This window comes from Amblyomma americanum, chromosome 7 (assembly GCF_052857255.1).
Source record: "Amblyomma americanum isolate KBUSLIRL-KWMA chromosome 7, ASM5285725v1, whole genome shotgun sequence".
Classification (NCBI taxonomy): domain Eukaryota; kingdom Metazoa; phylum Arthropoda; class Arachnida; order Ixodida; family Ixodidae; genus Amblyomma; species Amblyomma americanum.
Genome location: NC_135503.1, coordinates 115,544,152 through 115,557,036, shown reverse-complemented (window position 1 = coordinate 115,557,036; position 12,885 = coordinate 115,544,152). Strand labels below are relative to the sequence as shown.

At 45.4% G+C, this 12,885-nt stretch overlaps 1 protein-coding gene across 1 annotated transcript; it reads right to left on the bottom strand.

Moving 5' to 3' along the window:
• Positions 1-443: 443 nt before the first annotated feature.
• eIF3m (eukaryotic translation initiation factor 3 subunit m) lies at positions 444-12,843 on the bottom strand. The gene is made up of 3 exons (XM_077632845.1): positions 12,278-12,843; positions 7,372-7,707; positions 444-890 (listed from the first exon to the last, which is right to left on the bottom strand). The coding sequence occupies exons 1-3, from the start codon at positions 12,716-12,718 to the stop codon at positions 510-512; spliced, it is 1,158 nt and encodes a 385-aa protein (XP_077488971.1). The 5' UTR covers positions 12,719-12,843; the 3' UTR covers positions 444-509.
• Positions 12,844-12,885: the final 42 nt, after the last annotated feature.

The window sequence follows — 12,885 nt, the reverse complement described above, 5'->3', positions numbered from 1 at the left end:
TAAGACTGATATGGAAAATTCCACAGAATTTCTCTGAGGTTTGCCTGCGTATCCAACAACAACCAAACCAAATACCAAACCTCATCTTCTCGGCATTCCAGAGTTTCAATGGTGGGTAAACAACTGCAGTGCCACTTTTCCCTCTAGGTGATATCAAGAAACTCCATGTGTCCACCAAGACATCTTCCAGCTAACAATGAAATCAGCCCTAACACCAGTGCACCCATGGGACAAGACTGGTACCTCAGACGATAGCAGCAGTTTGGGTTTTATGGGTTTGGATTTTATGCAACATCGCCGTTGCATACAATGTGAGAATTTGAAGCAAGACGCAGAGTTTCATCCGTTGTGAAATGAAAACGGGGTATCCTGCCACAGCCACTGAGGACAGCCATGTGGAAGCGGAAAAGTCATTAATGTTCAGCACTCTGTAGACAAAGTCGTAAGGAAACAAAAAAGATTTATATTTCCTAGAAAGAGGAGGGGTGATGGGGGTCACAGCCTCCCTTTCAGGCTGTGGGTGGTGCTGTGAGCGGCTCGAAGTGGGCGCGTGTCACGCGGTCCATGTTGGCCTCAACCTGGTGCAACCGCTCATGCCATTGGACCAGACTCTCCTTGAGCAGCACCCACTGGTGGCGACCGAAGGTGCGGTGCATAGTGCCGTTCACGATGACCTTGCGGCCCGTCTGGTCAATCTTGGCGGTGAGCATGCGCGTCCGCAGCGCCTCCACCACAAAGCCCTCGACGTCCTGCAGCTGCAGCTCCTGCTGGAGCAGCTCAAAAGGCAGCTCGCGCCGTGACTCTGCCAGCTGCAGCAGCGTCAGCAGCCGCATCTTGTGCAAGTTCTGCTCGTGCGACAGGCCCAGCGATGACACAAAGTCCTTGTTGGCCTAGGAAGAGGCAGTTAGGGTGAGCACACATCAATGCCAGGTCACACACAAAAGCATTCACTTCACACATCAGCATCATCAGAATAACTGCAAGACAATGTCACTGCAGGACAAAGGTTTCTCCCATATCCCCTCCAGCTACCCTTGTCCTTCTGTGCCAGCTTCCTGATCTCATCCTCATGTTCCGCCAGCCCCTGCCATGGTTGCTGTGAAATTTCACTCATAGGGGCACTCAATGTCATACATGGGGGCATTTAGCATCACATATAGAGGCCACTAACTTTAAACTTAGGGGCACTCAAAAAGTGCGAATATCTAGTTAGGTAAATTACACAAGGCACAGCAACTCAACCGCTGGTATAAGAAAAAATAGTATGCGGTGATCCCTTTTGTGCCCACGTGGCATACGGCCTTCCTAAGGCTGGGAGAAGACGCAGTGTGCAGGTGTTTTTTATTATTATTTTTTCTGAAATCCTCTGCGCTGTTACAGTCTGATACAACTTAAGAACAAAGCGATGGATGCCCCTCGAAGGAGGCCCTGCAGCCAACGACATCGACAGATTTTCGTGACACCACGATTAATCCGATTAAGCTGTGGTTAATCCCCTTTGATCTGCAGCCCCATGCGGTGTCACGCTAGCGGGTCAAGTGGGATGAACCACAGCGTCATAAGAATCGGTGGATGCCAATGGCTGGAGGGCCTCCTTTGAGGAGAATTTGTCACTTTGTTCTAGAGTTGTACCTGACTACAGTGCTTTTCCATCAACGGACCTCGGTTAGCGGGTTAGCTTGCCAGAATATTTTTCAAACCATAAACTTGGGCCAATTGGTGCCTTATTCTAAGGAATCATCTACACAATACTTTTGCACTATTTCTGCACTTGTGGAAATACTTGGCACTATTTCTCACCATGACAAACTAGTAACCGGCTTGTGTAGAGAGGTCTGCTAAACTGTCTCTCTTACAAAGTTACATTGACATGCATAGAATAGCGTGGCTTATCATGTAGTAAAAGCAACAAAAGCATCTTTAGCTTTTTAACTGCATATGATACATTGCATGACTGTTTCGTGAAGCGGTGCGTGATCACAAACTTGTGTACAAAGAGACAACCAAGGACGGGCATTGTCTGAGCTGCAGAGCATTTTTTTTCATTTTTTTTTTTGCCACTCACAACAGTGACAAAAAATACTGTAAAGCTTGCAGAAACAACTACATGTCTAGCTGTGAACACCATACACAGTTCTCAGACAAGTGGTATTTTTCGACCTTGGCCATCGCCTTCAATCCGAATGCCTGCATTGTGAACATCACAGGTCCGTGATGTTCTGGAGGCATGCCATTGGAAACTGTCTGGCGAAACACTAGTGAGATGCGGGGGTTCGTTCAATGAGCATTTATATCACCAACAAAGTGTACAGGTGGTGAAAAAGGGCGGCGGAAAAAAAGCTGCAAGTTTCGCAGCTTGACAAAAGCCCCATCCGCCCCTCGAGCAGTGACAGGCTATAGTACATGTAAAAAAAAAAAATGCATGCACACACACTGATAACAAAAGAAAAAAAAACATGTAATCGATGCTGATCAAGAGTTACAAAGACAGAAATACCACTCAGATCTGTCATTTATGATAACATATGTTGTAACAGAAAACTGTGTCGAAAACTTAGCACAAACGCTAAGGCGCCCGTGTGCTGTGCGATGCAACGTTAAAGATCCCCAGGTGGTCGAAACTATTCCGGAGCCCTCCACTACGGTACCTCTTCTTCCTTTCTTCTTTCACTCCCTCCTTTATCCCTTCCCTTACGGCATGGTTCAGGTGTCCAACGATATATGAGACAGATACTGCGCCATTTCCTTTCCCCCAAAAAACCAATTATTATTATTATTATTATTATTAAAACTTAGCACATGGTTATCAAATATGTAAATCTTGGAAGACAGATGCATGCAGTACACAAGAGACACAGAAAAACACGATTACACTTGTAATTGAATATTTCATTCATTTTTGTCTAGTTAAATGTGATGCATATTACCTACAAGAATAATTCTGTTAGGCGCCGATTATTTAGTGTCAATACATCGATACCTAGTTGATCGAAGTAGTTTATTAGTTTAGATAGAGTACAACTTGCCCGCTGCCGACCGTACTCTGTGCGTGAGAATAGTATTTGCCATGAGGGTTGGTGTCTATATGGGTACACGTAGTGGGTGTGTTTTAGGTTGGCATTTGGTAAAAATGAGTCCAGTTTTCCATGGACTGCACTTTTATAGCATCTTAGTAGTTTATTATACACGTCTGCCCCTTTAAGTATTTTAAGTGTCTGAAAAAATCCTTCCGTATGTTCAAGAAAATGTGCATTTTGTATGGCTCGTACTGCTTTCTTTTGTAAAATAGTCAATTTATGCAGGTTTTGGGACGTCGTATTTCCCCAAACTGACACACAGTAACAGAGATGAGAATGGAAAATAGAATAGTATATGAGTTTTTTTATGGCGACAGGAAGTGAATGCCGGGTTCTGTTAAGCATGCCAACTGATTTGCGAATTTTTGTACACATAGCGTTAACATGTTCATTCCAGGACGTTTTCTGAGAAAATTACTCCTAAAGTTTTAATGTGTTTTTCGACTGTGATTGAGTAGGGGCCTAATGTAATGTTTCGCCTAATGTAATGTTTCCAGCCACTTTTGTTTGAGACCCTGCTGCACGAAAAAGAACACATTTTGTTTTAGATTCATTTAGTACTAGGTTATTCTTTACAGAACAATCTTGAAGGCTGCAACACAGAGAGCTAGCCTGTCTTAAAATGCCTCCCAAATCCTTTCCTTCCACGTATATGGTGCAATCGTCTGCATAGATAAAGAACTTACAGGTATTACTGATTGCTACAATATCATATATATAATAAAGAAAAAGTACCGGACCAAGGATGCTACCTTGCGGCACACCAAATTTTATTGGTCGGTTACTCGATTTCTCTTCATGTATTTGGACAAACTGTCTGCATCTGCTTAAATAAGACTTAATTAAGTTTAATGGTGTCCCAAGGAAACCATAGGGCTCGAGTTAACAAAGAAGTAGTTTATGATTTTCGCAATCAAAAGCCTTGCTGAAATCTAAAGATATACCTAGCGTCATGAGTTTTTTTCAAAATTATCTAGGATAATATCTTTTTGTAGCAAGAGAGCAATCTCAGTAGAGCGTTTTTTTCAAAATCCATGCTGACAGTCAGTAACTGGGTCATGTTTTTGCGAAAAACTCTCTATACGGACATTATTTTTTCCAGGCCTTTAGAAAATATGGGCAATATAGATATTGCGCGATAGTTTGTTAGGTTGTTTTTATCACCTCCTTTATGAATAACGACGACCTTCGCTATCTGCATCTGTTCCGGAAAAACACCAGTGGAAAGGCAGCATTGAAAATATGTGTTAACACAGGCGAAATTAAATCTATTACATATTTCACTGGCCCAATTTCTATACCATCCGCATCTTGGCAATGGCTGTTTTTGAAGGCATTAAAAATTTTACAGACTTCATGGATGGAAGTGGGTGCAAAGGATATTGATTGTGTAACAACTGGAATGCTTGAAGCAGTATCTAAGTCATTGTTTCTGTTCCCTAATTCAACAAAAAAGTCATTGAATCTATCTGCCAGTTTTACCCCATTTATTGTTTCGCCATCGATAGTCACACTGTCCATATGTCTGCCACCAGATTTTCTATTCAGCATTTCATTTAACTTCCGCCACATGACGCCACTTCTTTTTATGCTATCCTTATTGAAAATGCAATGATAGTACTCACTCTTGGCTTTCTGTTTCTTCTTGTTTATTTTATTTCGAAGGGTTTTAAAATCCATCCATTTCCTCGGGTCACGGGTTTGCAGGAAGGACTGATACAGTTTATTTTTTATTTTAATTAGCTTAATAAGGTGCCTTGAGATCCACGGATTACCCGATTTCTTATACTTTCGATGCGTTTGAACAGGGAAAGACTGACTATACAGTATTTTTGACGTAGCTAGACAATTTTCGTATGCCTCAGTTGCATCACTGACGGTCATAATTCTACTCCAATTTGTTCCGGCTATTTCTTTTCTGAAACTTTCTAGCGTACTTGACGTTATCAGACGATGCGTATAATTTTCGTTTTCACTAGGCAGGGGCACAATATGCTGTTTCACAGATAAAAATATGGGCAAATGATCGCCGATATCCAAGCTTATCGTACCGGATACTGTATCCTCGGCAGACACATTTGTATTAAATGTGTCGAGTAATGATGATGTTAACGCGGTAATACGCGTGGGTGAGGTGACAGTACTAAAAAAACCATTAGACTCAAGTATAGATGTGAAGGTTGAGGAAGGCTTTGAGTCTTTCAAAAGATCTATGTTGAAATGTCCACTAATTGTGAGGTTATGTCCAGCATCATTTGCAAATGAAAGAACGCTATCAGTGAAGTAAAAAAAAGCTGAAAGATTTCCACAGGGAGGACGATAAACAACTGCGAATAAGTTGTTGTGTTCTTTGAGACACAGCACTTCGTAATTTTCTGTTATCATACTGTAATCGGCAACTACTACACAGCCTGGTATATAAGTGTTTGAACTGAGATACCGCCACCTCTGCTTAGCTGACGGTTTAGACAGAAATGATCGTAGCCGGGAAATATAAGGTACTCTGCATCATTTGTGTATTTGGGTTAAGAGGATGATCCATTTACTAATCCCAGACATCTCACTACAGCGTTTCACCAGAGAATTTCGATCTGCACTTAATAAGCTCTGCTCCGATATTCTGTGTGCCCACAGACTAGGGAGCGCACATGTGCTCGGCCATACCGGCTAGTGCAGAACGTCGCACACTGGCCGTGTTTTTTGAGCAAACTAACCAAGTTCATAGAGCCAACCACGCTTGGGAATTGAAGAAAGCAAAGCAAGCGCCTATAAGCCTTAAAACCTTTGCTCAAGGCCTCGTCGCTGCACCGCTCCGTGGCCTTTTGCCTACCGTGGGCTCGCTAGTGAATTCAGTATCACCTTGTTTGTTTGCAAATATGAAAGATGTCTACACAACTCTAACAAGAATTTAGATAGAAAGAAGGGCAAGATAACTGTAGAGCCAGACAAAATGCTGCTTCATACGTGAGCCAGACATGTCATTGTCATCATCACTTTAGCTACTTTATTTATTCACGTAATGAATGCACCCCCATTTTGGTTGTCATAAAGTATTATTTCCTTTCCTCGCGTAATGAATGCACCCCTTTCTTGAGATGTGCAGCCTGCCGGTGATGAAAGCGAATGATAGCCAAAGCCCTTTCTTGAATGCTGAAATAGCTGATACGGAAACCATAGGGCTGATACGGATACGGAGGGGCTGATAGCTGATACGGAAACCATTTGACCAGTGGCCCAAAGTGCCACTGGTCAAATGTCAAGACTACTATACCTCACCTTAAAACTCAAAGACCCAATAAGAATGCTCAGCGAGGAACCCAAGAACCAATAGAAACCACAGCTGGTCATACAGTGTTTCTTTGTTTCATCTGCCATGTTAACAATCGTGGAGACTTGTTGCGGCTGTGTTTATGCTAGAGTAACCTCTGGTTTGGTTTATGGGGCTTAACGTCCCAAAGCGACTCAGGCTATGAGGGATGGTAGAGTAACCTGTAGTTGTGCTTTCTTGGACAACATTATGGACCGCTGCACAAGTTCATACATGGGTTTACGATAAATGCTGTTGAGCATGCTCGCGAGCACAGCATCCATCTTGACTAGTGTGTTTTATTCTATTTATCAGGTGGGTTGCATAGGATGAAGTATTTATTCCACCAACCTAGTTTTTGGCCATTTCTTAAATAATTAAACTCACATGATGAATTCACCGCCCAAATTTTCAGAGAATTTTAGGGAAAAAAAAAAACTGTGTTCATTATGCAAGTAAATATGGCCATTGCAGTACAACGGCCTCTCCCATTTCCTTCCAATTAACCGTGTCCTCCGTCAGCTGCAGCCACCTTATCCCCAAAAACTTCCTAGTCTCATCCGCTCACCTTCCTGTCACCCCTACTACACTTGCCTTCTCTTAGAATCTACTCTGTTGTCCTTAATGACCATCAGTTATCTTTCCTCACATTACATACCTTACCCATGCGCATTTCTTGTTGATTTCAACATGCACTACACTTCGAGCTAGTGTGCTAAACTTCATGGCTGCCATGTCTCAGTTTGTGTGGCATCTGGGCACTTCTCACTGCTTGCGGCTATGTATGCGTTCACTCTGTCAAACTTTTCAGTTAAAAGTGCAGTGCCGTCAAAGTCTTTTGTCTATTCAAGCCCAACACCATTTAGTTCCACTCACGATGACTGTCTCACACTAAGATGCACCAACTTTGCTAACTCATGCCTTCTTTCACAGCAAACACCTGCAGCTACCAGCGCCGGTTTATAGATTTAGCACGTGATGCATTACCTGGTAGAAGGCGAGGTAGGCGGACAGCTTGTCAGCCACGAAGATGGTGAGCAGGTCATGCACGAGCTCTCCCTCAAGGAAGCGGACGGGCTTGAGGGGCAGCAGGTGGTCCAGCAGGAAGGTGTTTGGGTCGGCCAAGCACGAGACGATGCAGCGGTGGGCATCGTCACGTGCCTGCGAGGCATTGTCCTCTGTGTAGGTGGAGAGCAGCTCGACCATGACACGCGAGGCCAGCTCGCCACCCTGGCGCGCCTCCAGCAGGGCCTCGTGCAGTGCCCGCAGCAGCCGCTGTATCCGTGGCACCGGCACCCGCAGTGCTGACAGCCAAGACTTCAGCTGCACCAGAAATGATAAAAGAGATGAGGCCTTAGGACCTGGCCTTGCTTGCGGACTGATCGTGGCAGAAAATTTGGTGCCACCACATAACGTGAAATATTAATGAATGGGCGAACAAAAAAACCAACTTCAGAAGCAGCACATTTGCAAACACCAAACCAGCCAATCTTTCTCTTCTTTTTATAGTGCCATCACTTGTTACATAATGTGGGGACTTAAAAAAAGCATGGCTGTATTGAAACTGTAGCCATGCAAGGCATGAATAATCAGCTCTACAATCATAGTGTAACATGCATTCTGCTAGACGACGGCACTCGCAAGTGCAACTGACACGAGACGAATTGCTTTTATGTCCAGTCAAACTGCTCAGTTGTGCAATGTTGCAGAGTGGAGACCGCCAGTTCCGCAGACTCGAATTGTGCATAGTGGCACTGTGAAAAGCATAGGACAAGCATATTTTGGTTTTCCGCCAGGCCAGCTTAAAGGGGTCGTGACACCCAATTGTGGTATGTGAACTGTTTATTGCATTTATTGCTTATGCTCCAATCTGCAAAACCTCAAATTTTTAGTTCAATTGGTGTAGCAGACACTTTTGAAATGAATTTTTGAGTTTCTTCCCGAACAGCTTGCTGATCCAGCAGCTGTTGCAATCGATGACAACATAAGCCGACACAAACTCCCCTGCATGCCCCGCCATCTGCTCCGTTTCTGTGCAGCCTTTGGGGCTAGCATGCCGTGGACGGTAGGCATGCGTTCTCAACTGACAAGGGTTGTTATAATGTCGACTCTGTGATCAAATTGTCAAATAAGCATCAAGCCAGCACTAAGTCACTCTCACAGCATGAAATAGGCAGAGAAGAGCGTAAATTGCTGGGCTAGTTGGTTCATAATGTTGTCAGGGTGGAACCAGCGGAACACAGACGCAGGACAAGAAAAGGAGGTACACACACACACCGCTGGTGTGTGTGTGTGTGTGTGTGTGTGGTGTGTGTGTGTGTACCTCCTTTTCTTGTCCTGCGTCTGTGTTCCGCTGGTTCCACCCTGAAAAGGCAGAGAAGACTATCGAGTGAAACAGCCTTGTTCTGACATAAGCATACGCTTACTCCGTTCAGCTCTCAAACTCTGGGACTGAAGAGTGAACCAAGGTAAGCATACTTCGTCTAGTATCGTTCCAACGTTTGCAAGTATGGCACATTGCCATCATGAAATCACGGACATGCAGGAAACATGTCGGCCCTGATGATGCAGCGACCTAGGCATGGGTCTAGTCAGATGTACCACATATGAGGAACTGTGCATACAGGTATGACAAATATGAGAGTGGACCAAATCTATGCATACTTCCGCATCAAGCATGCAACAGAATGAACATTATCATCAGTGAATTGATAAGCTGCACAGAAGAATAAATGTGTGTATATCTGCTTCTCATTCATAACACGTGGGCAGTATAATCACTGATGCATCCTAGCACATACATAGTTCTCTCTTGTATTACGACAATGTTACGCTACTTCCGTCATGGCAGCAATTTATTTTTGTCCAGTCCACAAAAAAATTAAAACCAGGCACAAAAAAATTAATTGAAAATCCTGCTTTCTGGCAGTATGCGGGTACTAAGTGCTGCTGACTGAATAAATTAATACAATTACACTTTTCGCAAAGGCAGAGCACAGCATGGTTAGCTCATATCTTAATGGTAACTGCTAGGAACTGCTTTCAGAAAAAAAAAGAAAAATGGTAGTAAAAAAATCTGGCCTAGCGTGGAGTCGAACTCACTACCACCAGGTCAAAAAACAAAAAATTCCCGCTTTTACACACTTCACGATGACAGCAGCTACTGCTTATTCTGGAAAATATGGTTATCAGGACAGGGAATAAATTTTGATGCTTCTGGCCAGCCATTAACAAAAAAATAAGCCAGCAGCTCTTCATGCTGTCAGCTTTGTTAAGCATCAGCAGTTGAACTTGCAAGCTCTGCTCACACATACACTCTACAATGTGTATGCAAGAAGCATGCGGCTTCATGGAATTGCACTACAGAACTGCAGACAACAGCAAATTGAGCTATAAAATGCAGCAAACTTCGCATTCCGTTCAAAGCTAGCCATGTTGTTATATGTTGGTAGCATCTCGTGTAAAGCATACATGTTCCTCGAGTAGTAGGTGATTACAAGCAGTCTTCTCGGCCGGGAGAAAGTTCTCAGAATATTTTCACTGTGTCGCCGTCATCGCGGCCTTCACTATGTTCCGCCTGTGCACCTAGCGTCATTGCCATAGATTCCGGCGGCAGCACCTAAGGTGGATGCGGAGCAAGAAATAGACCTCCACTGCACGACGATCTGTGAGCTCTTTTGACGAATCTGCACAGTAGTCATTACGAGTCGTGATGGCTTGCACGCAAAACGACATCTATGAGGTAAAGTGCCGGCACTGTTTGTGAAGTGTACCGGCAGTTTCAGAGCCGGCACTGCAGACGGTGCAGCGGCTGGCGCCAATTCACGACATCACAAAAAAAAAAACCTTTCAACATGGCGGTCGCTGCAAGTGGGAGGAGCTTCACGCTCTCAGTTTCAGTAATTCATTTTAGAATAACGAATGCGTCCAGGGCACTCAAACTTCGGAAATAAAATAACCAGTCAGCACCAGTATCATTTTCTTGAATCCATAAAGACAATATGTTGGATGACCATGTCATGACTCCTTTAAGAGTTATAAAATTTGGTCCACGAAAGTTGCGAGACGGCACTTCCCTGCTATTCATAACAAAACATAGCATGTCCTACCGCCCACACAAAGGAAAAAAGTATAGGTATAAGTATGTCACCCACTGGGACAGCTTGGTTGGCAACAGTGCAGTTCAAGGTACGGGGATTAAAGGAGGGAACCCAGATAAAAACATAAATGGCTTTTGGTGAATGTGCGAAAGAACCCCTATTTTCTATGGTGTGACAACACTACAAGAGAAAATAGCTACATTAACTGCCTCTACGGGATAAACCAAAAAGCGCTTGAACAGATGACTTCCAATAGCTTCAGACCTCCTTTACCGCAGCAACAGCCAAAGCACTGAAGCATTCTCATCTGATGCTAGCACAGTAAGGCTCTTGGCTCTGAGCCAGGTTCAGAAGTCCACAACCAGAGGGTCAATGCACCTTGCCTTTCCTCATAACCAATTTATTTTTCTGAGCCAACAGTTGCTTCTCCAGTTGTGCCATGCAAATGTACGTTTCATGTGCATTATTTCTTTGCCCACTAAACACAACGCGATGGTGGTGGTAAAACTTTATTGCATGCTCTGGGGTGGGTTTTAAAGGAGAGTGGTGGTGGTGGTGGGTAGTCGCTACCCCGATCTTTGAACCAGAGCCCTCTGGGACTCCAGGTCCAAGCAGTCGGACAAGGTCGCCTCCGAGCCCTGTCTCGTCGGCTGATTTACTCTCTTCATTTCCGGATTTTTCTGGCAGGCCCATACCATATGATATGCATCTGCCCACATTTCACAAAATTTATAGTACCCCAAAAATGTCGGACCTTTTAGAATCGCAGGGCTTAGAAACGACCCCGTTTGCAGCCTTCTGAGGTGTCGTTCCTCAGTTCTATCCAGGCCCTTGGCGGGCTCTGGGAACGTCTGCCTACTGAGGCGCAGATATGCTGTAATGCCCGCATATGTGGTAAGCGGATTCGGTACAGGAGTCCCGACATAGTCTGGGAATTTAGTGGAACTCCGGGGGAGAGACGCTCGGGCGGCTGTGTGAGCAGCCTCGTTCCCTTCTATTCCCAGGTGTCTGGGCACCCATACCAATTGTTTTGTTCTCTGCATTGGGCTATGTTGCGCGTTTGCTAAAATTATATAAGGGGATGATTAGTGCCGCTTGCCAGCGAAATTTTAGCACAACGCGACAGAATTCCAGTGTACTCCGGGGCAGCCACGAGTGGGCAACTTTTCCGTGGCAAGATGACAGCAGTTAAATTTACCTGATGCATGGTGCGCACATGCATCACGCTAAGCAAATTGCTGCGCCGCAGCAGATCTCACGCAACCGTAACGTTCAGACATGGCAGGCAAACGACCCAGGGACATGTGGCAGCACCATGTTGGTCTTTCTTTGCCCAACATCAGACTGGTCTGCTTACTTCACGATGCTGCCTCTTGTTACACAACACTTCGAAATACGCAGCAAACAGCGCCCTAACTAAGAGGAGTTTGAATTCTAGGGACGCTGCGCGAACAGTGAGCCCTCTTAGGACGTAAATGCGGAGCAAGAAACACACTCACATTAGGAAGAAACTTGCGCACGCGGTCAAACGCTGCAACCAACTCGTCCAAAAGCTTGTTTTACTGAATGAGAACCACGGCGGGCTTATGGGCCTTCCACAAACTTCAGCCACGCCATTTCGGCAGCTCTTTCTAGCAAGTCACGACAGACACGCCATGAAAAAGCGCTCGGCGCGCACTTAACGCTAATAAAGACGCACTCGAAAATCGTGATTCCAATGTTCGACAGACCGCAGCGGGCACAGGGCTGCTGCTGGCCAGGCATCGTCATCTGACAGCCCCGGCGGTACCCACCTTTGGAAGATCGTTGAAAACAGACATTATGAGGTCGGTCTTGGCGGCTGCCTTGACCAGGTTGTAGTAGACATCGTAGCGGAGCGGGCTGTCGGTGCTGAGCGCCTCAAAAAGATTTTGGAGCACCCGGACAGCCATGAGGCCCAGGCGGTTGGAGGGTGCCTGCGCCAGCTTGGCACAGAAGGCGTTCACCAGGGCCTCGCCTTCGGCCGGCCCCACGTCCACAAGCAGGGACACGATGCTGTTGAGCACCGCCTCGATGTCCGCGTCGGAGGTCTCGCGAAAGCACACGTCGCACACGTTGATGATCTCGGCCAGGTTGAGCGCCAGGATCTCGGGGAACTGCTCGTCCGAGATCTCGGCGCCGAGGCCCTTGAAGTAGGCGCGCAGGTCGAGACACTGCTCGTCCAAGCCGACATCAATGAACGTCGGTGTACTCATGGTTCTTGTGGCGGATCGCGGTCCAGTTCCAGGCGAAAACGCGACAGATAAAAGAAACGTGCCGGCGGAGACACCGCAATATGGACGCGACGACAACCGCACGCGGACAGGAAAGAGACAGATACAGTGTTGAGTGACCAGCACGCTTAGGACCCTAAGTTTAGCTA